The sequence below is a fragment of the Procambarus clarkii genome, chromosome 37 (genome assembly GCF_040958095.1).
Source record: "Procambarus clarkii isolate CNS0578487 chromosome 37, FALCON_Pclarkii_2.0, whole genome shotgun sequence".
NCBI lineage: Eukaryota > Metazoa > Arthropoda > Malacostraca > Decapoda > Cambaridae > Procambarus > Procambarus clarkii.
The window spans coordinates 39,338,846-39,365,498 of NC_091186.1; the positions used below are offsets into that span (position 1 = coordinate 39,338,846).

The 26,653-nt window shown below is 42.3% G+C and overlaps 1 protein-coding gene across 4 annotated transcripts in view; it reads right to left on the bottom strand.

Annotated features, from left to right (window-relative positions):
- LOC123748317 (tripartite motif-containing protein 5-like) overlaps window positions 1-26,653 on the bottom strand; it is a 75,739-nt gene that overhangs the window by 11,333 nt on the left and 37,753 nt on the right. For 3 of the 4 annotated variants that reach the window (XM_069337402.1, XM_069337403.1, XM_069337401.1), the window contains exons 3-4: window positions 1,119-1,820; window positions 557-703 (exon numbers count right to left, since the gene is read on the bottom strand). In XM_069337402.1, the coding sequence (XP_069193503.1) occupies window positions 557-703; window positions 1,119-1,820 (849 nt within the window). The remainder of the gene's footprint in view (window positions 1-556; window positions 704-1,118; window positions 1,821-26,653) is intronic. The other variant, XM_069337404.1, reaches the window with a different exon arrangement.

The following is a 26,653-nucleotide window of genomic DNA, read 5'->3' on the forward strand; positions in this document are numbered from 1 at the left end:
GGGTTGGTGCTGGACCTGTAGCTCCAGCCTCCCTGTACTGGCAGGGGGTTGGTGCTGGACCCGTAGCTCCACTCCCCCTCTACTGGCAGGGGGTTGGTGTTGGACCTGAAATTCCAGCCTCCTCTTCTGGCAGGGAGGTTTATGCTGGCATTGTCTGGGAGTTTGTTGGCAGTTCTAAGGCTTCAGTCTCTTCGAACCCAGCAGTGGTCTGTTTTGGTTCACTGTCTTCCTGAATGCTTTCCCGGTTGGTTGGTGGAGTGTCACCCGCTCTCTGTGCCTCTGTGAGGGGAGCCAGGATCCCGGGTTCAATAGAGGATCACAGGTTCAATCACCATGCAGGACAGAAATGGTTCACATGCTTCCTTTCACCTGATAGGTCTGTTCACCTACCAGTAAATATTTATCCAGGAGTTAGGCAACTATTGTGCATTGTATGTTAAGGAAAGTCAGTAGTTGACCTTGGGGAACCTCGATAAACCTAAGAACAGGCTTCCTCTCCTCAAAACGCAACTCAATATCTTGTGATATGACCTATGAGAGGAAATCAGAAACTTACTGTTAATTGCTTCTGGTGGATCTCTCCAGTGATTTCCTGAACTTTATTCATGATGCTGGAGGCTGAGTCTCCCAGGTGTACGGTGTCAGCTGTGGCACCTGTCTCTGTGGTCATCATCTCCAGGGCCTCCCTGATGGTCTCCTGCACCTGTCATTACCAACACAAACATTAATGGTCGAGGCTGAGTCTCCCAGGTGTATGGGGTCAGCTGTGGCACCTGTCTCTGTGGACATCATCTCCAGGGCCTCCCTCATGGTCTCCTGCACCTGTCATTGCCAACACAAACATTAATGGCGGAACCTGGCTCTGAGTAAATGAAGCATCAGCCTCTGAGTAAAGTAATTTGACAATATAAGTAATGTTTTTCTACATTGACCACAGTGTAGAGAAACACCAAGATGACAGTTGACTTTATTAATAAAAATGTTTCAGGTGTTAGAACAAAAAGTTTCCTATATATAAAGTCTACTCTCATCTTGATGTGTGTCCATGTCAAAAGTGTTTATATAGAGGCAATACTACACTCAGTTGGGTGAGAACAATGTGACCTTCAGCAGCGTACCTTCACTGAGGTGTGGACAGTCTTGACATCTGGGAAGAGTTCCTGGCACTTCCGGAGCCAATTTTCTACCTCCATGTTGCATTGGTCAACTTCATTGATGGTCATGAATACTTCCTGTGCTGTGTTGACTGTGTTGAGGCTCCCCAACATGGCCTGCAGCTGAGTCTTCCCTTCCTCTCCTTGTGTTGTCATATCCACCACACTGGTATCCTCCAGTTCCAAGAGTTTCATTGCTGACTTATTCTGCTCTACCAGAGCATAGAGTCTGTCCTGGAGCTGGAGGTGATGAGTCTTCCAGTCCCCCAACTGCCCCCGGTACTCCCCCAGCTGGGACAGTACCTCTTCACAGCTAGTAATGAGGCGGCTGATGCTGCTCATCTGCTCCTGCACCATGGAACGTAATGTCTTACTGATGCCTTTGGCAGAACCTTCATAAGGTTTTGCTGGCACTACTTCCTCAGTTGTTAGCTGGATATTTTTGAGTTTCCTAACTAAAGCCTCCACAGCATAGTTAATTGGGAACTGAGTAGAGGCTGTGGCAGCGTGCTCGGCACGGCAGCTGGGGCAGGTCAGCTGACCATTCTTGATAGCATTGTCAATACACTGGGAGCAGAATGTGTGGCCACATGGCAGTGTGCGAGGTCGTAGCCGATTTTCGGCATAATCGTTAAAACACACTGAACATTCCTCTGGCTTGTTATCCTGTGGAAAAGAATATTTAGTTTGCTAGATGTATTTACAACTAAAACTAATATTACAGTACTTTATTTACTAATACAAATTACATATTTTTATACATTCTTTGCATTAGCTATTTCAAAGCAGGGTTAATATTACTGACAGATTAACACATTCACAGCAAGGCCAATATTTTTTATAAACATATCCCGGAGTATGGGATAATATATTTTGGTAACACATTGCAGCAGCAGGGCCGTATATAAGTTTATAAGCCGTACCCAAGAGTACAGACTAACAAAACCCGTCCTTACTTTATTAAGAATAATGGAAGGAAATGTATGTATCGTATGTGATAATGGGGGAAGGATCAAGTATTCTTAGTCTAAGTTGGACAATAAGTACACTGTGGGTTACATCTTAACACATGGGTTTTATTGAACAACTCTGGATTATTTTACACTTACTATGGGAACACACAATTACGTTACAGGACTGTTGAGATTGAGTGATACTCTTCACCAAACATAACCATGATGGATAAATTGACTATTGGTCTCACACAAATCTGGGCTTAGTTGATTTGGTGGTGATAAGACCACCAAATCTTATCTATTTGATTTATAAAGTACAGTATATATATATATAAATATATATATTATTAAATATGACCGAAAAAGTAAGATTAATAATTCTAACACGAATTTTCTCAATCTTTCGTACATTTCTTTTCACTGTTGGAGGTAATTCAAAAATCAATTCTCCAAAATTCATTTTTATTTCTAGTCTGACGCGACACGAGCGCGTTTCGTAAAACTTATTACATTTTCAAAGACTTTAGTTTACAAATACACAACTGAATAGAACTTACGCATCTCCGATTTTGTTTATATCTACATTTGAGTGAGGTGGATGGGGTGAGGTGGCATTAATAGGGTATTAATTTCATCAACACAAGACAGAACAAGAGGTGGCATTAATAGGGTATTAATTTCAACAACACAAGACAGAACACGAAACAATGGGTATTGAAATGGAAGTGATTGTAGAAAGCCTATTGGTCCATATTTCTTGATGCTTCTATATTGGAGCGGAGTCTTGAGGTGGGTAGAATATAGTTGTGCATTAATTGGCTGTTGATTGCTGGTGTTGACTTCTTAATGTGTAGTGCCTCGCAAACGTCAAGCCGCCTGCTATTGCTGTATCTATCGATGATTTCTGTGTTGTTTACTAGGATTTCTCTGGCGATGGTTTGGTTGTGGGAAGAGATTATATGTTCCTTAATGGAGCCCTGTTGTTTATGCATCGTTAAACGCCTAGAAAGAGATGTTGTTGTCTTGCCTATATACTGGGTTTTTTGGAGCTTACAGTCCCCAAGTGGGCATTTGAAGGCATAGACGACGTTGGTCTCTTTTAAAGCGTTCTGCTTTGTGTCTGGAGAGTTTCTCATGAGTAGGCTGGCCGTTTTTCTGGTTTTATAGTAAATCGTCAGTTGTATCCTCTGATTTTTGTCTGTAGGGATAACGTTTCTATTAACAATATCTTTCAGGACCCTTTCCTCTGTTTTATGAGCTGTGGAAAAGAAGTTCCTGTAAAATAGTCTAATAGGGGGTATAGGTGTTGTGTTAGTTGTCTCTTCAGAGGTTGCATGGCGTTTCACTTTCCTTCTTATGATGCCATGGGTTCTCCCCTAGGTGTCCTGTTTGCAAACTTCTACATGGGTACCATCGAGCAAAAAGTCTTAGTCGACATGAAGTTGAAACCGGCCATATACTGCAGGTATGTTGACGACATTTTTACTCAGGTACCTGAGGTCAGACATCTGCAGGAGCTGAAGGAGGCATTTGAGCGAAATTCTGTGTTGCGTTTCACCTACGAGATGGAAAAGGATGGGAAGCTGCCCTTTCTAGATGTAACAGTCATGGAAAGGAGCGGAGGTTTCTACACTGCAGTCTACACTAGAGAAACAAACATAGGAATGTGCCTCAATGCCAATAGTGACTGCCCAGACAGGTACAAGAGGAGTGTTCTTAACGCTTATGTCGACCGTGCTCTCAGCCACAGCTCAGGATGGAAGCAAGTCGATGAAGAACTTTGTAGGGTAAGGCAGGTCCTAGTCAACAACGGCTTCTCCAATGGTTTCGTTGAAGACATCATAAGAAGGAAGGTGAAACGCCATGCAACCTCTGAAGAGACAACTAACACAACACCTGTACCCCCTATTAGACTATTTTACAGGAACTTCTTTTCCACAGCTCATAAAATGCAGGAAAGGGTCCTGAAAGATATTGTTAATAGAAACGTTATCCCTACAGACAAAAATCAGAAGATACAATTGACGATTTACTATAAAACCAAGAAAACTGCCATCCTACTCATGAGAAACTCTCCAGACACAAAGCAGAACGTTTTGAAAGAGACCAATGTCGTCTATGCCTTCAAATGCCCACTTGGGGACTGTAAGCCTCAAAGAACTCAGTATATAGGCAAGACAACAACATCACTTTCCAAGCGATTAACGATACATAAGCAACAGGGCTCCATTAAGGAACATATAATCTCTTCCCACAACCATACTATCACCAGAGAAGTCTTAACAAAAAACACGGAAATCATCGATAGATACACCGATAGCAGGCGGCTTGATATCTGCGAGGCACTACACATTAAGAAGTCTACACCAGCAATCAACAGCCAATTAATGCACAACTATATTCTACCCACTTCAAGACTCCGCACCAATATACTGTAGAAGCATCAAGAAATATGGGCCAATAGGCCCTTTGCATTTACTTCCATTCTTCCCCTTTAACTTTACCCAATATTTCGTGTTCTATCTTGTGTTGAAAGTTTGTTTTCACCTCATCCAAAACTGTTGTAACATATCACCTCACCCAAATGCAGGTATATAAAATGAAAAACATTTGAATTATAGCATAGTAAGAAATCTGTTTAGTGTTTGCAGGTTATAGTTGTGTGTGTGTAAACTAAAGTCTTTGAAAATGTAATAAGTTATTACGAAACGCGTTCAAATGTGGCGTCAGACTAGAAATAAAAATGAATTTTGGAGAACTGATTTTTCAATTACCATCGACAGTGAAAAGAAACATAAGAAATATTGAGAAAATTTGTGTTAGAATTATTAATCTTACTTTTTAGGTCATATTTAATAATATATGTCTACAGGAAAGAATGCTACCAAAATATACTAATATATATATATATATACAGTGTATGTATATATATATATATATATATATATATATATATATATATATATATATATATATATATATATATATATATATATATATATATATATGTCGTACCTAGTAGCCAGAATGCACTTCTCGGCCTACTATTCAAGTCCCGATTTGCCTAATAAGCCAAGTTTTCCTGAATTAATATATTTTCTCTAATTTTTTTCTTATGAAATGATAGAGCTACCCATTTCATTACGTATGAGGTCAATTTTTTGTTATTGGAGTTAAAATTAACATAGATATATTGTAACAAGGGTTTGGGTCCCCTCTCTTTACTTCCTTCTTTCTACTCCCTCTACCCGTATTCTTACTTTTATTTCTAAACCCAGGGACTCCAAAACTTTTACCAAAGCCAACTCCACGCCACGTGGTCCTAAGACGATTGACCGACTTAGGATTCTACACCTAGTATGACGTGACCTAAGCTCTGAACAAAACCCTAGAGTCACCTCTGCTGCCACCACCAGACCAGTAATACAAGAGCAATGATCGAGGTCTGGATCGATCACGCTAATTAATCAACCTAGGGGCTTGATCCCCACTATAAACGATGACCTTGAGTGTGGAATAAATTACACGGTAATGATAATTCCGATTCGATGTTAGAATCGGCGCCCAATGCAACTCTGCCTCGTGTGGACCACGTGACCAGGACAAGTATACACATAAAACACATGGAAACAATAAAATGCAAATTAATAACAAATTTAATTTATTAAAAGAAAACTAAAACAAAATCTAAATATGTTCACTCCCTATTACTTTAACACTCCCTACTTGACCTGAGTGGCAAATGAGAAGACTATTTCTATAATTAACAATAGCAACTATACCTTGGGCGACCAGCTGGATGTCTTGGCTGGTCTAGGGGAGAGGTAAGATGTTTGACCTCTCCTAGCTGCTTCCGTGACCACACTGATTTTTTCCTTGTCTGGACTACCCCAGACAGAGTATTGTATTGTTCCGCATCGCTTACCCAGTTACTTTAGCAAGGTTAAGTTATAACAATTATCCTCTGTTTATACTGAATTGATCCAGACTGGTTGAATTATTTTACTGAATTAAATTACAAACATCTAACGGCAGAGCTGTTCCCGATCACAAAAATGGTTATTAAAACTTGTAGAAATATTAGACATGTCAACCCTGCTGACCTATGACCGCCGGTCACTCCGCCTTAAAAGTTAGATCCGATTCGTGACGTCACTGATGGTGACTTAACTCAATAATTAGAATACTCTTGATATTGTATCCAGTACTATTATACAATACAATTTTAATAAAAATGAATAAAGGCTAATTTTCTCTAAATTACTGAATACTATAGGATGATTCATTATACGCAGATATGAACAAAGCGTCGGTTATTTCCACCGCGAATTCCCCTGGGGGTCAGGTCACCATGCGGCTCAGCTTCCCATTCTCTTGTCGATAAACCACTCTGGATAATTCTTACAACAGCCTAGTTTGTTACAACCCCCCCGCACAAGCACTTAGTAAACCTTGTTAATTTGTTAAAATTCACGAGGTTTAGTATCCAAACCCACAATTCAACTCATGTCACAACCAAAAGCTAACCTAACTAATAAAATTTGACAAATAATAGTCCAACATCATAATGAACATGTTCATATTTCATAAATTTCTCAGCTGTCAACTGACAGCAATCCTCCAATATCAGGAAACATACATCCTATCCTTACTGACATAGCTAAATAACATGTCCCTACTCTACCATCAAAAACTAGCTATTAAACTCTCTTGGCTCTTCACTAGCCAAGTCCATGTGTCCTCTAGAGCCGGCCACACCGTGCTCAAACAAACATTAAAGTTATATCATCAGACTGAACTTTCAGTCATCCGGGAGCGTACTACGGAACTATCAGGTACTCATCCGTGTACTAACCACTCCCCATCAAGGAACACACCTAACGTTTATTACATGTATCTAAAAATATAAAAAAAAAATTCCTATACTATATCACAGGTTTCAGCTGACTGTACAGCCAAGTGTTCTCACTCACTAGAAGTGTCAATGTTTATATTGGTCCGCCTCTCCTGTGTTCAAACATTCTGAAAAAAATAGCACAACATAATTTTCCATAACCGTTTGTTCTGGGCTGAGACAATTACACAGGGGCTTCGATTTTGATTACTGACCAATTTATAGTTAAATTTTCATATATTATACCAGAATTATTTTAAATCTGTTTTTCAACATTTATAAAGAATTGATTCTAACTCTGTTTTTCAACATTTAAACAAAAGTGTCCAGATGTTCTTTACACAGATGTTCAGAGCCACTTTGTTGTTTGTATCAATTGTTCATATTGAGTAATCGAAAAAAAAAAAAAAAATCGATGCTGCTGGATGCTGAATGTAGTCGCTGACGATGACGGTGTCGATCTTGCTTCTCCCCATGTGTAGACATCAATACCTGGTCCTCTTGTACTCCCATCCGGTACTCCTGAATGACGACAGAGTGTAGTAGAGCGGAGTGCCAAGTGACAGCTGTAGAATACTGTTACTTCGGCCATTAATCTTGCTCTCGACAGTCCACACGCCTTCATATCAATCACAGTTCACACGGCAGTCTTGATGTTAAACTTTACGGCGCAGATGACCACAGCAGAGCAGAACTGGATGTACCAACGGTGTCTCTTAGCAGGAGTGGTGTCAGAAGGTCGTAGAGGCGGGTTGCTTGTTTGCAGAACAGGTGAATCTCGTCTTCCATCATTGCTCACGTCATCTCAGGCGTTTCTTGATGTCCCCAGGTTACTAGGCCGTAAACACCAACTGTGTATACCCTCGTACCGCCGACTTTAGGCCAAAGGAGACAATTTTGCGACCTTCTATTGGCGAGTCCCGGTACTCTGTAGGGAAACCGTGCCTTCCACCTGTGACCGCCTTACTTCTGCTTTCTTGTTACTTCAGATGACGTAATCATTAATCTTCCGGCGAAATTCTTGAGTACTGCTACGTGCTTTCCATTTCTTGACCTCTCCTCCAACACTGCTGGAATGGCTGCAGTCTTGATGACGCAGCAGGTGGGTAGTGGTGATTTCGAGACAGCTACCCCGGCGTTGTATGGCACCTCCGGTGACTGCTATAATGTGGGCAGCTCGCTGGCCCTGACAACCTCGTTAATGACGTGAGGCGTCGGCCGGGTGACTCTTGGACAGTCACTCATCCCCAAAGTAACTGATGTATGGGTTACTGGGTCTGGTGGGGGGAGGGCTTTGTGTAACGTGCCTCCCCCCTCGGTCTTTACAGACAAGGGTTCACGTGTGGCTGGAACAACTGGGTCGGTGTACCAATCAGACCTGGGAACAGACAGACAACACAGCGGAAGCATAGATATACTCTGGGTTTGGTGGAGGTGGAACCCCAGAGCACGGTAAAAGTTGCTACCTGAGTCAAGTATAGACATAGTACATCTCATTGCCTTTACAGGAAAATCTAATCAATACTAAATTATACTAACTAGGAAGTTACTTTACTGTACAGCGCGAGATCTCGTCACCATAGGGTGGCGAGACTGCACCTGACTACTGATGAGCGATGACAGAGGGTCATCCTCATCTTCTGACTCGTCGGTGAAGCCATGAGTCAGCACTGCTGAGTCAGGAACTAGACCCGCTGAAGGCAGTTCTAATTCCTCTCTAGCATGATAATGTTTCAATTTATTCACGTGAATTGTCCTTTCCACCTGGTCCTCGAACACTCCTTTTATAACAAGATTAACCGGCCCCGCCCTTTTAATTACTCTATATGGTCCTCGCCACCTCGGAGCTAGTTTCCTGCTCTGATTGGCGGGCGCAGCCTCATTCACTCTCAATACGAGGCTTCCTTCCTTCAACTCAAGAGGGCGCACTTTCTTGTCATAAAAATGAGCATACCGAGTCCGTGCCTTCTTGGACGCTTCAGCTGCAATATTCCATGCATTTCTCATTTTACCAAGGACCTCTGAAGGATAGTCCTCCCCGTATGCAACATTATGTCTGTTAAGCAGACCTGAGGGGAAATTGCATGAATTACCAGTAAACAAATGAAGTGGTTGGGTGTTAATTGATTGGTGGATGGCAGTATTCAAGGCGAACTGAACATAGGGTAGGTGTTCATCCCAGGTGTTTGCATCATGTTCAGCAAGGATTGCAAGCATATCCTTGACTGAACGATTAGTCCGTTCCGTCATTCCGTTTGCTTGTGGGTGGTAGGCCGTTGTAAAAGCCGAAGTTGTCTCTAAAATCTTACAAACTTCTCTAAATATATTCCCATTGAATTCTTGACCCCGGTCAGAGACTAAAACTTTAGGAGGTCCGAATACAGTAACGAACCTACGCAAGAACGCATCTGCAACCGTACGAGAATCCTTCTGAGGTAATGCAACTAGTGTAGTGTATCTAGACAGATGGTCAACTAGCACCAACACATATCTGTTACCTGAATGACTGTGGTGTAAATCAATCAGATCGGCCCCCACACGATCTAACGGTTCACGAATTTCAGGAAATTCCTGAAGTGGGGCTTGTACCTTAAGGGTACCTTTCCTCCTCTGGCAACGAGGGCACGACTTCACGAAATTGATTACCTCAGAAAGTAATCCTGGAAAATAAAATAGAGACTTTGCTTTTAAGTGCGTTTTAAAGATCCCCGGATGCCCTGCAATTTTTGAAGCATGTGCGAGCTTTAACGCTGATGACCGCAAGGCGTCCGGAATAACTAGCTGAAATACTGCCCTATCATTCTGGCTATTAACATAATACAAGACGCCCTGTTTCATTTCAAAATCATGTATAGGTAAATTCTTTTTCTTTTTGGGGTATTTTCCTCCCTCTAAATACTCAATAATCTCTTTCCATCTAGGCTCGTTCATCTGGTATTCTCTCATTTTATCCGATGGAATGGTTTCAATATTTTCACTAATCTGCATTGCCGCTATATTTCTACTTAGCGTATCTGGCACAACATGTGCTGGACCAGGCTTGTACAAGATCTGGAATGAGTGGGCCGAAAGTTCGTGAGACCAGCGTGACATTCGTGGGCATTTTGTTCGCTTTTTAAATATGTGTGTTAACGCTCGATGGTCTGTGTAGATTACAAAATGCCGCTGAAATAGGTAAGGCTCGAAATACCTAACTGATTCTACTACTGCCAGTGCCTCCCGATCCGTAGCTGAATAACGAACTTCAGGTCCTTTGACCTTCCTACTGAAATAGGCTACTGGATGGGGTAAATTATCTGCGTCTCGCTGAATTAAGCACCCGCCAATAGCAATACCGCTGGCGTCAGTGTGCACTTCCCACTCTTTTTCAAAATCAGGAATAGCCAATACCGGTGTCGTGATTAGTTGGTCTTTCAGTTTGCGATAGGCCTCGTCATGTTCAGATTTCCACACAAACTTCGCATTTTTCTTTGTCAGATCAGTCAGGGGTGCTGAAATGCCAGCGAAACCTTCAATATGACGACGAAAATATCCGGCCGCCCCCAAAAACCTACGCACGTCCTTTGCTGTCCTTGGAGTAGGCATGTCAGCAATGGCGCGGCAAGAATCTGGGTCAGGTCGGATACCGTCCGGGCACACCTGGAACCCCAGAAATTTGAATTTCTGAGCCGCCAGGGTGCACTTCTGAACATTCAGCCTGAAACCTACCCGATCTAACAACTTCAAAGTCTCAGTCAAGTCCTGTAGGTGTTCCTCAAACGTCCTGGAATATATCACAACATCATCCAGGTACGCTAAAGAATGCCTACCCAGTACCGGACTAAGGATAAAGTTGATGGCCCTCTGAAACGACGAAGGCGCTGTCTTCAAACCAAACGGCATCCTACGGAATTGATAAGTGTGCCTACCATCCGAGAATGCTGTTTTTTCCCTATCTTGTTCTGCCACCGGAATCGCCCAATACGCCGATTTTGCGTCAAGAGTTGAGAAATACTTAGCAGCACCAAATTGATCTATTATCTCCTGTATTCGGGGCAACGGATACACATCACCCTTAGTTAATTCGTTCACCTTCCGGTAGTCAACACAGAAACGATAACTACCGTCCGGTTTCCGAACTAGCACAACAGGAGAGAGCCACGGTGACGTACTAGGCTCTATCACGCCCTGTCTCAACATTTTCTGGCACTCCTCCCTGATAATGTTCTTTGCCTGTTCCGGCAACCTCCATTGTCTCGTGTACACAGGCAAATGATCACCAGTTGGAATGGTGTGCTCGATCTTATCAAGGAGACCAATCTGGTCATCCTCTGTCGCAAACAATTTCGGGAATTTTCGTAAAACTCCTCTCAGTGCCTTCCTATCTGCCTGTGCAACATGTTGCAAATCAAGTGCTGAAATTAATTTTTCCACTTCCTCAACATTCTGTGCAACATTTCTCGTCTCGTATTGTACTTTGGATGGTGTTTTAGTTTTCAACATATTCAGTGCACTACATTGTGCAGTGACGGCTGGCGTCTCAGCTGACTCATGGTGAAAGATTTCTGTGTCCTCCACCATGGTTCCCTGAGATACCCTATCACCTGCCCTGAAGCGAAAAGTCTTATGTGAAAGATTGACAACTGGAATGAGTGCACCTTTATCGAGCACTACAACTAAGTGATGAGGAATTAATAAACTATCACATCTCCCAGCCACCTGAAGGGTGGTACCTGATTGTATGTGACGTCCCACGGCTACTTTAATAAATTTAACAGAATGTGGTGGGCAACTCTGTTTGGTCAATGCATGCAAGGCGCATGACCTCTTAACTGTGTCTGGAAGAGACTTAAAAATCAATTTTGGATAGTGCGCATTATATTTCAGCTTCCTCTTAATTGAAGCTACAACTGGGGGATGGTCGATCATCTCCACTGGGTAGGAAGTCTGTCCCAACTGCAACCTGCAGTTCCTAGCCCCTTTTTGAGCAGACAAGGAATAATCAAATCGCGACAGAAAATCAGTTCCCATTAAGATGTGACCAGGAAAATCAAGGTTCTCTACGATCGTACATGTGTGAGGCTGCAATTCCCCATCAATCTCAAAATTAACTGTACCTTGACCTACGATCTCAATCTTTTCCCCATTGACTGCTGTTAATGTCTTTGCGCAACGTTGAAGACGTGTATACTTAAAATTGCTGAAGGCTGACTTTTTAATTACCGTTGCCTGGCTTCCTGTATCAACAAAAGCTGTCAATCTCACACCTTCCACTTTCACCTCAAACGTAGGCCTACCATCACTAGGAGCCTGCTTTCATGCTCTCGTAATAGTGACTTTACAGTCCCTCTGTATGTGCCCCCGCATCCCGCAGGAGTAACACCTACGCGGATCCCTGTTGTTACCCCGCGCAGGGTGGCTCGAACTTGCCGCTGAGGGCTGCCTCATGCCTGATGAACCCGCGCCACAGTGACTCGGCTTGGCTCCCTCGCCTTTACTTACCGCCTCTACGTATGGCGACAACTGAGTGCCCGATGTCCCTGCGCGCGTCCGCCTGTCTAGGGCTGTGGCGGCCTGTTGGACTAGGTCTTCATAACTCACACCCGCTCTCCCCGCAAGGAACAATGGCCCCATATCGGAAGGTAACGTTTTGCAGAACAACTCTTTAGCGAATTGCTCTGCCTGACTCGAATCGAACCCCAGTTCCTTAGTGAGGTCGTCAACCCTTCTCTTTAATATTGACCCGAAATCCTTGACAGTGCTTCGGTCATCCCTCGTAAGTGACTCGAGATAAAAGTACGCCTCATCCTCTGAAACCTTGTCTTTGAATCTGTCCCTAATCGCTTGGACAAACTGAGGCCAAGATGTCAGGTGCTGAAACTCTGTAAATCCCGCTAGTGGACCGGCTACGTGCACGCAAGCCCCCATAGCGAGAGCAATTTTCGATCTATCCCCCGGGACAGCTTCTAGCATCGAACCAATTTCACAAAGCCAGTCTTCCACCTGGCGGTTGCGTTCCACCTTAATAAGCGACAACTCCCTACCTCTGAGTGTCGGCAGAGTCAACTTGGGAATCAGACTCGCAAGTCCCTCTGTATGTGACGCGGAGCTACTGGCAGTGGGTGGGTCCTGGGGTTGGGGTTGAGGTATGGTGTGGGTGGCCTGGGGTTGGGGTGTGGATGGAGGTTGGGGTTGAGGTATGGTGTGGGTGGCCTCGGGTTGGGGTGTGGATTGAGGTTGAGGTGGGTATGGGGTGGCCTGGGGTTGGAATGGGTATGGGTTGGCCTGGGGTTGGAATGGGTATGGGTATGGGGTGGCCTGGGGTTGGAATGGGTATGGAGTGGCCTGGGGTTGGGGGAAGGATTGGTATGGGAACTGAGGATGGGGTTGGTATGGGAATTGAGGATGGGGTGGGTATGGGAATTGAGGATGGGGTAGGTTTTGTTGTAGTGACGGATGAGGTGTACCTAGGTGTTGTGGGTGCTGTGGTATTGGTGTTATGTTGGGTAGTTCCTGCTGTTGGTGTGGTTGTTCATGTTCCCGTTGAACGGGTTGCTGTTCTCTACCGAGCGAAGTGGGACGTCCTGCCATACTAACTGAGGCCCCCTGTCTACCCTGCTGGCATGGCGTCGATGTTATTTGTGGGGGAACCCAAGACGGCTCTCCCCACTCATGGGACGACTCCTCGCAAGACTCCCCACTCATGTCAATAATAGTATCTCTCCAGGGATGGAAAGATACCCTCGACTGCCCAGTCCCATGCAGAACCCGTGAACTCGTCGCTTCAGTCCCACTGGCCCCACCTGTGGTGCCAGTTGAGCTACCTGAGCGGTCCCCAGTGGTGTCGGAAGAGGTTCTATCCTCTACACTCCCATTCCCACTGGTCCCTACTGACTGGCCATTATCTGGGTTAAACATTTCCTGTGATTCCTGGTGTGCCACGTCTCTTCTAAACTACCCTTTAGTACACCCTCGACCCGGACTCACTACAACCGTGATCTTACACAAAAAAAAAATCACAACTCTATTCTAAGAGAAAACTACTAAATTCCCAAAATAGGAAATACAACGATTTATCGAGAGAATCGCTGAAGTGAATCCAATGAATGAGTGTCTGCCCCGCACTCGTGTCTGACCGTGAAATATCCCGCAGTTCTATTGCTGAAACCTAAGTCCTTTACGTTAAAAAAAATTAAAGATTCTAATTTATATAAAACAATTTAAATGATAACGCAACTAACGCGCAGCACTCGTGATGGATTAATAAAGAATATTTACTGTACTTGAATGCTAAACGCGCTTGAAGTGAGCAGCGTGGCCCCTGATGACTGATGGAGCGGGACCAGCTGCGCTGAAAAAAACTAAGTCCCGCGCTTTTTCGCTTAAACGCTGAAAAATCAAAATTTTTGTTCTGAAGGAAAATAACTAGTTTTACGTTAATAAACCGCTCTAGCGATTAATATAGACACCCAGGACCTATAAATGCTTACTAAAAATTGAATTTTTATCAAAAAACTACGTTTTTACTCAATTGCTGGACTCTGCCAATTTTCCTGACTCCGAGGGAAAAAATTTCTATCACCCCAAATATCACCAAACTCCTTTAATTCACAAAAATTTGGGTTTCTCGTTTCCAGATATAAATACGTTATTATTTACTACTGACGTTGTATGCAGAACAATACTGACACTTCGGGCGGTTTCAACACTCATTAATTCGAATTTTCGTCAAAATCAGAGATTTTCACCTCAAATGGACTCTGACAAAATTACAACACGATTTTCTCGAAAAATAACTAAATTCGGCAAAAATGTAATTATCACTCTTTAATGCTTTACGAACAGAATTACGTCCCTTGCGCGCACTAGAGAGTAATACTGACCCTAGGGTATACACGAAACATGAAAATTAGAATTTTCGCCAAAAAGTCAGATTCTAGCCCAAGCTGGACTTAGAAAATTTTCCACCTACGTTTCTACTGAAAACAGAGTTCTAAGTCTAAAACACAATTCTACCGTCTTACTGGTAACAACTAGAAAATATCACGCGCATCGACTGGGGAATCCTAATGACGCCCAGAACATACACGTGACCCACGAATACAAATTAATTACAGTTAACGACTTTCCGACATTGACTTAGCCGAAAACTTATCCCAAAATACTTAGAAATATTCCACGGACAAATAACATTTACACGCAACTTTACTATCCCTTAAAGTCCTTCACTTATCTATCGTGACCGACACATAGCCCTAAGTCCAGAGGATTAACTACACTCTAGCAACAACGCCTCTGACTTAGACTAATACAACAGGGAATAACAAAACTTAACGTACGCACTTAGCCTAATATGCAAGAAAACGCTAAACACTTTGATAAAAAAAAAAAATTTTTAACCGGGGATTGAATTTAGGGAAAAAAAATTAATCTAGAACAACGCAAATAAACGGAAATTACTTTATAAATTTAAGTATACTTAATTAAAAAAATGCACTCGACTTAATCTTATAATTGTTCCTACCGGCTCGCCGTACCACACCTAGCCTAGAGGCCACACCATCTAGGTTCCAACAGAGCGACACGCAGCTTTCAGCAACAATTATGACTAGGGACGACTCAACCTCCACTAAGTGTGCGATCACTTAGTTGTTGAATCGCTGCTAGGTAGTTTACTAGTCCGTCCCTCGGAGGCCGCAACGCCCTTCACGGATTACGTTTTTCCTTAGCGTTTTGGGTCGTCTAATAACGCCCTCGGACTATCTACTGGCGTCCCACAGATATATCCGCCCCCGACAGCCCTCAAGGAACTGCTGTTGAGAGTATGGTGGCTCCCAACACCTCTGAATTAATTGCAATGGGTCGAGTATGGTACCCAGTCCAATCAACTCGGAGCGGTCTCCTTTTCAATAAATCTATTTTAACAGTCTAATCTTACTAACTAACCTTAATCATATCAGCCCGCATGACCCAAGATTCGCCAATCCCCACTCAAACGCACTTGTGGGGCGCACTGCTAATCCTGGCCCGCGGCTGTCTCCTTAGCATCCGCGCACGTGTTCGAACGGCTAGACGCGTGAGCCTTTCAACAATTTCAAACAAAATTGTTGAAACCACCGCTGTGCACCATTGTAACAAGGGTTTGGGTCCCCTCTCTTTACTTCCTTCTTTCTACTCCCTCTACCCGTATTCTTACTTTTATTTCTAAACCCAGGGACTCCAAAACTTTTACCAAAGCCAACTCCACGCCACGTGGTCCTAAGACGATTGACCGACTTAGGATTCTACACCTAGTATGACGTGACCTAAGCTCTGAACAAAACCCTAGAGTCACCTCTGCTGCCACCACCAGACCAGTAATACAAGAGCAATGATCGAGGTCTGGATCGATCACGCTAATTAATCAACCTAGGGGCTTGATCCCCACTATAAACGATGACCTTGAGTGTGGAATAAATTACACGGTAATGATAATTCCGATTCGATGTTAGAATCGGCGCCCAATGCAACTCTGCCTCGTGTGGACCACGTGACCAGGACAAGTATACACATAAAACACATGGAAACAATAAAATGCAAATTAATAACAAATTTAATTTATTAAAAGAAAACTAAAACAAAATCTAAATATGTTCACTCCCTATTACTTTAACACTCCCTACTTGACCTGAGTGGCAAATGAGAAGACTATTTCTATAATTAACAATAGCAACTATACCTTGGGCGACCAGCTGGATGTCTTGGCTGGTCTAGGGGAGAGGTAAGATGTTTGACCTCTCCTAGCTGCTTCCGTGACCACACTGATTTTTTCCTTGTCTGGACTACCCCAGACAGAGTATTGTATTGTTCCGCATCGCTTACCCAGTTACTTTAGCAAGGTTAAGTTATAACAATTATCCTCTGTTTATACTGAATTGATCCAGACTGGTTGAATTATTTTACTGAATTAAATTACAAACATCTAACGGCAGAGCTGTTCCCGATCACAAAAATGGTTATTAAAACTTGTAGAAATATTAGACATGTCAACCCTGCTGACCTATGACCGCCGGTCACTCCGCCTTAAAAGTTAGATCCGATTCGTGACGTCACTGATGGTGACTTAACTCAATAATTAGAATACTCTTGATATTGTATCCAGTACTATTATACAATACAATTTTAATAAAAATGAATAAAGGCTAATTTTCTCTAAATTACTGAATACTATAGGATGATTCATTATACGCAGATATGAACAAAGCGTCGGTTATTTCCACCGCGAATTCCCCTGGGGGTCAGGTCACCATGCGGCTCAGCTTCCCATTCTCTTGTCGATAAACCACTCTGGATAATTCTTACAACAGCCTAGTTTGTTACAATATGACCGAACCTAACCAACTCTACCTAACCTAACCTAACCTATCTTTATAGGTTAGGTTAGGTTAGGTAGCCGAAAAAGTTAGGTTAGGTTGGTTAGGTAGTCGAAAACCAATTAATTCATGAAAACTTGGCTTAATAGGCAAATCGGGCCTTGCATAGTAGGCAGAGAAGTGCGTTCTGGCTACTAGGTACGACATATATATATATATATATATATATATATATATATATATGTCGTACCTAATAGCCAGAACGCACTTCTCAGCCTACTATTCAAGGCCCGATTTGCCTAATAAGCCAAGTTTTCATGAATTAATGTTTTTTCGTCTACCTAACCTACCTAACCTAACCTAACCTAGCTTTTTTTGGCTACCTAACCTAACCTTACCTATAAATATAGGTTAGGTTAGGTTAGGTAGGGTTGGTTAGGTTCGGTCATATATCTACGTTAATTTTAACTCCAATAAAAAAAAATTGACCTCATACATAGAGAAAAGGGTTGCTTTATCATTTCATAAGAAAAAAATTATAGGAAATATATTAATTCAGGAAAACTTGGCTTATTAGGCAAATCGGGCCTTGAATAGTAGGCTGAGAAGCGAGTTCTGGCTACTAGGTACGACATATATATATATATATATATATATATATATATATACATACACTGTATATATATATATATATTAGTATATTTTGGTAGCAGTCTTTCCTGTAGACATATATTATTAAATATGACCTAAAAAGTAAGATTAATAATTCTAACACGAATTTTCTCCATATTTCTTATGTTTGTTTTCACTGTCGATGGTAATTGAAAAATCAATTCTCCAAAATTCATTTTTATTTCTAGTTTGACGCGACACTTGAATGCGTTTCGTAATAACTTATTACATTTTCAAAGACTTTAGTTTACACACACACAACTATAACTTACAAACACTAAACAGAGTTTAACCCTTAAACTGCGCATGGTGTATATATACGCCCTGAGTAACATGTCCCACGATGTGCATGGAGTATATATACGCCATAGGGTGCCAGGCCCGATTCAAATGGCCCGCGGCTACACGGGGTTCACAGAAGCTTCCTCAGGGCTCTTGTAAACAGACGCCATTTTTTAAACAAATCGTGGGCAATATTCTCAGGTGTAAGAGGCACAGTACTGTTGGAGCAACCAAGGCTGGCGCACGCAGCATGAGCGAACAGCTTTGCTGTTCAGCTTGTGACCACAGCATCGCCGAAAAATGTCAAAATAAATATATAATTGTTATTATTTAGCGATGACAATATTACAGATGACCCCTGACTGATATAAATAACCAGGGTTGTGATAATAGCAGGAATGTTGTAATAATTAGCGCTGTGGGAGGAGTGATGCTGAGAGACGGAGAGAGACAGCATCGTTTACTGACTGTGTGGCCACCTGTTATTGTTTGCATTCACCATACCAGGTCAGTGGTTCTCTATGGTGAACACAAATGTAGATACTTATATATAATGTGTGTATTAGTGTATTAACAGCAAAAGGATTATGCTGGGAGGAGCCATATGGGTGACGGAGGTGACGTCGTCTGCACGATTTGTCTAGCTGTTTAGAGGGTGGCCACTATGCTCTTTGGGCGCACTACAAGCTTAGGTGTATAGTTACGGTGCATAAAACATGTAGATACTTATATATAACATGTGTATATATAACATGTGTATATAGGGTAATAACACTGCAAACAGTATTGTTGGGGGAGAAAGTTTAGTGCGTGTGACCTTGAATGAGTGAGGGAGCCGCCAGCCGCCATCTGTGTATAGCGACGACTCTTAGTGCCTGAACTAACTATTTCAGCTTAGCTGTACAGTTGTGGTGAACAAAATATATACATACTTATATATAACGTCTGTATATAGTGTAATAACACCACAAATGGTATTGTTGGGGGAAGAAAGTTTAGTGCGTGTGTTGAGGGAGTGGCAGCGAGTGGCTGGCTGGTGTGTGGTGGTAACTCTTCGTTGCTTTTCGACTCTCAATACCAACTTAGTGGTTCGTTATGGTGACCAAAACATGCAGATACTTATATATAACCTGTGTATAGAGTGTAAAAGCAGCAAAACTATTTGTTTATGGTTTTATAAACATAATAATTGAATCACTAATATGCACATCATACTTTTGAGTATAGTGATTATTCACCACTTTTATTATATAAATATATTACAATACACACTACTGAATAATATTACTGCAAAAAAACTAAGAAAAAATCAATCGAAGACATTGAAACAATTAGGTAATAATATCTTTGTGGCAACTCCCACCTGTCAGCGCGGGTGACGCTGACCGGGTCTGACGACCGCTCTGTCAACGCCCACTTTTTGCCAGACTTTCTCGGTCAATTGCGCCCAAAATATGTCACCTACGATTTTTTTTATTTTTCCCGTGCTCAGGGGACACAAATTAACATGTCTAGAAGACGAAAAAAAAATGTTGAATTTTTTTTTTTCTTGCGCACAGGGGTGTAAATGTCCCCAGGACCCCTGAGCAGTGTAAGGGTTAAACAGCTTTGATTTTATACCTGCATTTGGGTGAGGTGATATGTTACAACAGTTTTGGATGAGGTGAAAACAAATTTTCAACACAAGACAAAACACGAAACAATGGGTATAATATTTTGTAAGTTAAAAGGAAGAATGTAAGACCCTGCAATGGGCCTATATTGGTGCGGAGTCTTGAAGTGGGTAGAATATAGTTGTGCATTAATTGGCTGTTGATTGCTGGTATCGACTTCTTAATGTGTAGTGCCTCGCAGATATCAAGCCGCCTGCTATCGCTGTATCTATCGATGATTTATGTGTTTTTTGATAAGACTTCTCTGGTGATGGTCTGGTTGTGGGAAGAGATTATATGTTCCTTAATGGAGCCCTGTTGCTTATGCATCGTTAACGATGCATAAGCCATTCTATAGGCCATTGCTCCCCTTGCCTCTCTGAGGGGGCCAGGTTCTGGCCGTGGTCCCCGGTAGGCCCTTGAACTCCATACACATGACTGATGCCAAAGTCTGACATTAGCATATCAGCCTGGTAAAGCTCCGGGGAGCCTCCGGGTCTCACCCAGAAAATGGCGTTTCATTACATTCAACGCTGGTTTTTTCCAAAATTTTCACTATACTGTAACACTTGTCAATGATACAGGTCTATATTTGATGGGATCTTCCCTGCTGCCACTGTTGTAGATTGCTGCTGCCTCTAATATCAACAGGGAATCTGAAATAGGTAGTAGAGTGAATATCAACCTTGTAGTGCAAACATTTGTTCTGTGTTAGCCTTTTTCCACACATCTGCTAGGACTCCTGTTCACGGGGATGCCTGAAAAAATCTGTTAAGTGGAATGCTGAGCTCAAGTGCACATTCTCTCAAAACCCATGGTGAAACTCCATCTGGACCAAATGCTTTGTTCTTACTTAGCTCCTTTGGCATTTTTTTCACTTTATATTCAGACACCTCTATGAAATGTGAGAAATCTTTAAAGAATTTGGATAAAGAAAGAGATCTAGAAGTGGTTCTAGATAAAAAGCTATCACCTGAGGACCACATAAAGAACATTGTGTGAAGAGCCAATGCTACACTTTCTAACTTCAGAATTGCTTTTAAATACATGGATGGCAAAATACTAAAGAAATTATTCACAACTATTGTCAGACCAAAACTGGAATATGCAGTGGTTGTATGGTGCCCATATCTTAAGCAGCACATCAACAAACTGGAAAAGGTGCAGAGACATGCAACTACTGTAATTTACTCGTGGAAAATAGTAGAGGGGCTGGTCCCAAATCTGCACACAGAAATAATATCATTTGAGACCGGAAGGTATGGCAGCATGTGCAGAATACCCCCATTGAAGAGCAGAGGTTCAATAGGTACTCTGAGAGAACTCTGTCAACATCAGAGGCCTGATACTGTTCAACACGCTTCCACTAAATATAAGAGGCATAACTGGCCGACCCCTCACAATGTTCAAGAGAGAACTCAATAAGCACCTCCAAATGATACCTGATTAACCAGGCGTGATTCATACGTCAGGCTGCGAGTAGCCGCATTCAACAGCCTGGTTGACCAATCCAGCAACGAGGAGGCCTGGTCGACGACCGGGCAGCGGGGACGCTAAGCCCAGAAAACACCTCAAGGTAGCCTTAAGGCAAGGCTAAAAGTTTTGTGAAGAAATGTTTGCACTACAAGGTTGATAATCACTATGTCACCTATTTCAAACTCCCAATTGATATTAGAGGCAGCAGCAATACAGTTGCTTTTACAAGTTTCATTGTGTAGCCTAAGGCTTATCTTCATTGTATCTAGAGGCAGTTTACCTGCTTGATGGGGTTCTGGGAGTTGTTCTACTTCTACTCTACTGGAAGTACTTGAGGAGTACTCTCTACTCCTCAAACTCTGACTTGTGAGAGTTTGGTCCACCAGGCTGTTGCTTGGAGCGGCCCACATACCCACCATAGCCAGGTTGGTCCAGCACTCCTTGGAGAAACCTATCTAGTTTTATCTTGAAGATGTCCACGGTTGTCCCAGCAATATTTCTTATGCTTGCCGGGAGAATGTTGAACAACCGCGGACCACTGACGTTTATACAGTGTTCTCTGTGCCTATGGCACCCCTGCTCTTCACTGGTTTTATTGAGCTTTTTCTTTCGTATCATTCACTCCAGTATGTTATTATTTTACAGTGTAGATTTGGAACCTGGCCCTCTAGTATTTTCCATATGTATATTATTTGATATCTCTCTCGTCGACTTTCTAGCGAGTACATTTGGGGGGCTTTGAGACGATCCCAATAATTTAGGTGCTTTATCGGGTCTATGTATGCCGTATATGTTCTCTGTACTCCCTCTATTTCTGCAATCTCTCCTGCTCTGAAGGGTAAAGTGAGTACTGAGCAGTACTCATGATGCGACAACACAAGTTATTTGAAGAGCACAACCATTGTGATGGGATCCCTGGATTTGAAAGTTCTCGTAATCCATCATTTTTCTGGCTGACGCAATATTTGCTTGGTTATGCTCCCTAAACATTAGGTCGTTAGACATCATTATTCCCAAATTCTTTACATGGTGCTTACCTACTATGGGCAAATTTGATTGTGTTATGTACCCTGTATTATGTTTAACCCCTTGTGTGGCTCAAAGTTATTTAGCATTTGTCACCCACAGGCGCATACAAAAAAATAATTATTTTTTCTTTTAAACCTGTTAATTTGTGTTCTCTGATCATGGGAAAAATAATAAAAATATCGTAAGTGGCATATATTGCCCGCTATAGGGCGGGAAGTCTGGCAAAAAACAGGCGCTGACTCAGCGTGCGTCCCAAGCGGTCTGTTGCTCGCCAGCTGTCAGGCAGGAGTGGCCACAAAGAGATAATTACCTAATTATTTCAATGTCTCTGATTGATTTTTCATAGTATTTTTGCTGTAATATTATTCAATAGTGTGTAGTGTGATATATTTATATAATAAAATGAGTGAATCATCGCTGTACTCAAAAATATAGTGTGCATATTGTTGATTCAATTATTATGTTCATCAAACAGTGAACAAATACTTTGTCGATTATTACACTATATACACAGGTTATATATAAATATCTGCATGTTTTGTTCACCATAACGTACCATTAAGTCGCTAATATGAGTCAAAAAGCAACGAGGAGTGACCGCCACACACCAGCCAGCCACTCACTCGCCCACATTCTCCTCCCACCATACTGTTTTTGCTTTTATTCACTATATACAGACGTTACATATAAGTATCTACATTCGTGTTCACCATAACGAACCACTAAGTTGGCATGCTGAGTGGCAGTGGCAACCAGTGGCAGCCCGCCTCTGGCTGCTACTTCCTCCCTCCCTCACCCACATTCTCCTCCCACAATACTGTTTTTGATTTTATTCACTATATACAGATGTTATATGTAAGTATCTACATGTTTTGTTCACCACAACTGTACAACTAAGTTGATATAGTTAGTTCAGGCACTAAGAGACGTCACTACACACAGTCAGGTGGCGGCTGCTTCCTTCACACATTCAAGGTCAGACGCACTAAAGTTTCACCCCAACAATACTGTTTGTGGTGTTATTACCCTATATACAAACGTTTTAAACACTTTTATTATGTGTGATGTTAGTGCAACTGGCCTATAATTTTTTGCCAAGGCTTTACTCCCCCCCACCTTGTGCAACGGAGCTATATCTGCAGATTTAAGTGCTGCTGGTATGTCCCCTGTATCCAGGCTCTTTCTCCAAATTACGCTGAGTGCTCTCGCTACTGGTACTTTACATTTCTTTATGAATATTGAATTCCATGAGTCAGGCCCAGGAGCTGAGTGCATAGGCATATTGTCAATTTCTCTTTCAAAGTCTTTCGAGTTTGTGGTAATATCCGTTATATTATCTGCAGCTTGAATGTCATTCATAAAGAAGCTGTCTGGGTCATCAACTTTCATGTTGTTTATTGGTGTGCTAAACATAGCCTCATACTGGCGTCTTAGAATTTCACTAATCTCTTTGTTGTCCTCTGTGTACGTACCTTCATTTGTAATTAACGGTCCAATACTGGTAGAGGTTTTTGATTTTGGTTTTGCGTATGTGAAAAAATATTTCGGATTTTTCCTTATCTCTTGTATAGCTTTCTGTTCCAATTCCATTTCCTCAGACTCATATGATCGCTTCAACGTTTGTTCTATTTCTTCGATCTCCCTGCTTAGGCTTATTTTTTTTGCTTGTGATAGTTGTGTCTGCCGAAGCATTTCCGTTATTTTTTTCCTTCTCCTGTAGAGTTGTCTGCGTTCTCTTTCTAGAGTGGTCCTCTTTCTGCCCCTCCTCACAGGCACGTGCTTCAAGCAGACCTTGTAAGCTTCAGCTGTCAGTTGAGCTATTCCCTGTGTGGGAGTTTTGTCGTTTATGACTGTCTCCCATTGAATGGTTGCAAGGTCTACATTTATTTTTTCCCAGTCGATCCTCTTATTGTTAAAATTGAATTGATTGAATATTCCTTCTCGCTTGTTGGGTCTCTTAGACCTACTACCATTATTTATGCTAGTTCGCACTTCAATGAGCTTATGGCCTGAGTATGAAGTATCTGAGATTGTGATGTCTCTGATTAGTTCATCATTGTTTGTGAACTAATGATGAACTAGAAAACAAGTCTAGAAAACTAGAAAACAACAAAAACACACTAGAAAACAAGTCTAGTGTGTTTTCGTTCCTAGTTGGTTCTGTAATCTGTTGATTGAGCGAGAATTTGTCACAGAATCTCAAAAGTTCTCTAACCTGTGGTTGGTTATTTCCCGGGTCATTCCTTGCTATGCTAATTGTGTTTGCCATTCTCCATCTTAGACTCGGTAAATTGAAATCTCCAAGGAAGATTAACTCTTTTGCTGGCCTGGCAAGCGACCTGGCACACACTGCAACGAAGGCTGAGCATTGGCCGTGAGCGCACAAACCACACTTAAATATTTATACAGTGTGACCTCACTCGAACGAGGCGAGGCCGATTCGTTTCACTGCGGAATTCGTTCTACCCGTCAGCCCCAGGCTGTCCCTCCCCTTCATGTGAAAATAACAAAGGTCCTACATCCACTATCAACAAAACAAAAAATCACAGAAAATCTATTTATTATGTATTTATCATTTTGAACATGGCACATGATAGAACAATCAATTGTAAACAATTCCATATTAAAATCAAAACTATGTGACTGTTATTGGTGGCTGCAAATATGATGTAATGGCCAGGATTTCCATAAGCCAACTGTATCAGTCTACATAAATATTCATAAACAATTCATTTATTATGAAGTCTTCATTTTCACTATGGCATTTGATAGAACAATCACTTACAAACAATTTGGATTAAAAATTCTACATATATGAGCATTATTGAATCCAAAAAAGCAAAATCATATAATTTTCTCAACAAACTGAAGAGAGGAGGAGGGGTGGTTGGCGGCCCCCGGTGGTAGGGGAAGGAGGGTCAGGGCCGGCCGCTGGTAGTCAGGTGCGGGAGGGGAGGGGGGAGGGGTTGTAGCATGTTGGCGGTATAGGAGTGAGGGGGGGAGGGTGGCAGCCAGACTGACAGGCCTTGGGCCAGACCAGGCCTCAGGCCAGACCTTGAACCCAGACCTCGACGAAACTCGACCCAATGTTGACTGCATAGAGGCTAGCCGCCTCCTTACCCCTCCCTCCCCCCCCCAATACATCCCCTCACCACTGACCCCACACATTATTATGAATTCTTCATTTTGACTATGGAATATGGTAGAGCGATGCATTACAAACCACTGAAATGGTAAAATTTTCTCTCCTAATTTTGTCAAAAGCAGCAAGTGAGCTTAGTATCGAGGCAGGCACGTGCTGTAGCAGTCAGCTGGTGTCTCTACTCACCCTCCTTCTCTGACGCCTTTCCACCCCCTAATACATCCTCTCACCACTGACACCACAATTTATTATAAATTGTTAATTTTGACTATGGAATATGATAGAGCTTTGTGTTGCAAACAACTGAAATGGTAACATTTTCTCAGCTAATTTGGTGAAAAGCAGACAGTGAGTGAACTATCAAGGTGGAGCATGGAGGCGCCAGCCACGTGTTGCCATTTACATGATAACTCGAGCCAGAGCTCTCCACTGACACAACCTGCCTCCCCTGACACCACTATTACTCCAGCTTCCCTGACAACTTACACCACTGACAACCTGCCTTCCATGAGAATAACTTACACCACCTGCCCCCCCTAACAATAAATCCTAACTACTGACACCACTTGCCCCCCCTGACAACAACTCTCACCAATGACCCTTGATACCATTTTATCATCCTTCAACCATTTATCCCTAGAAACAATGGGTAAGCATAATAAAACACTGTATAACTGTTTACACTTTGGCGAATCATAGATGATGACAGCCACCTCCGACGCTCGGTCTCGGTGACTGCTTGGATGAACAATCTTCGCTTAATCAAACATTTGTATGTTCCACTGAACATTTAGTACCTAATTCAATTTGTTCGGATCTTCTGGGAATTCGCTAGAACGGGGTTCGTTAGTGAGGATGAACTGTACTCTTTTCAGCTTTCTAACCTCAATTTTCATGCTACGTCATTCATTTTGCTATCAAACTGTTCACAATATAAAGGGGCACATTTAAAACCAGTCCCATAATATTCGGACAATAAATGGGATTTTTAAAAATGCATTAACCCTTAAACTGCGCAACGCGCCTGCAGGCTCACGTCTGGTTTGCGCAACGCGCCTCCGGGTA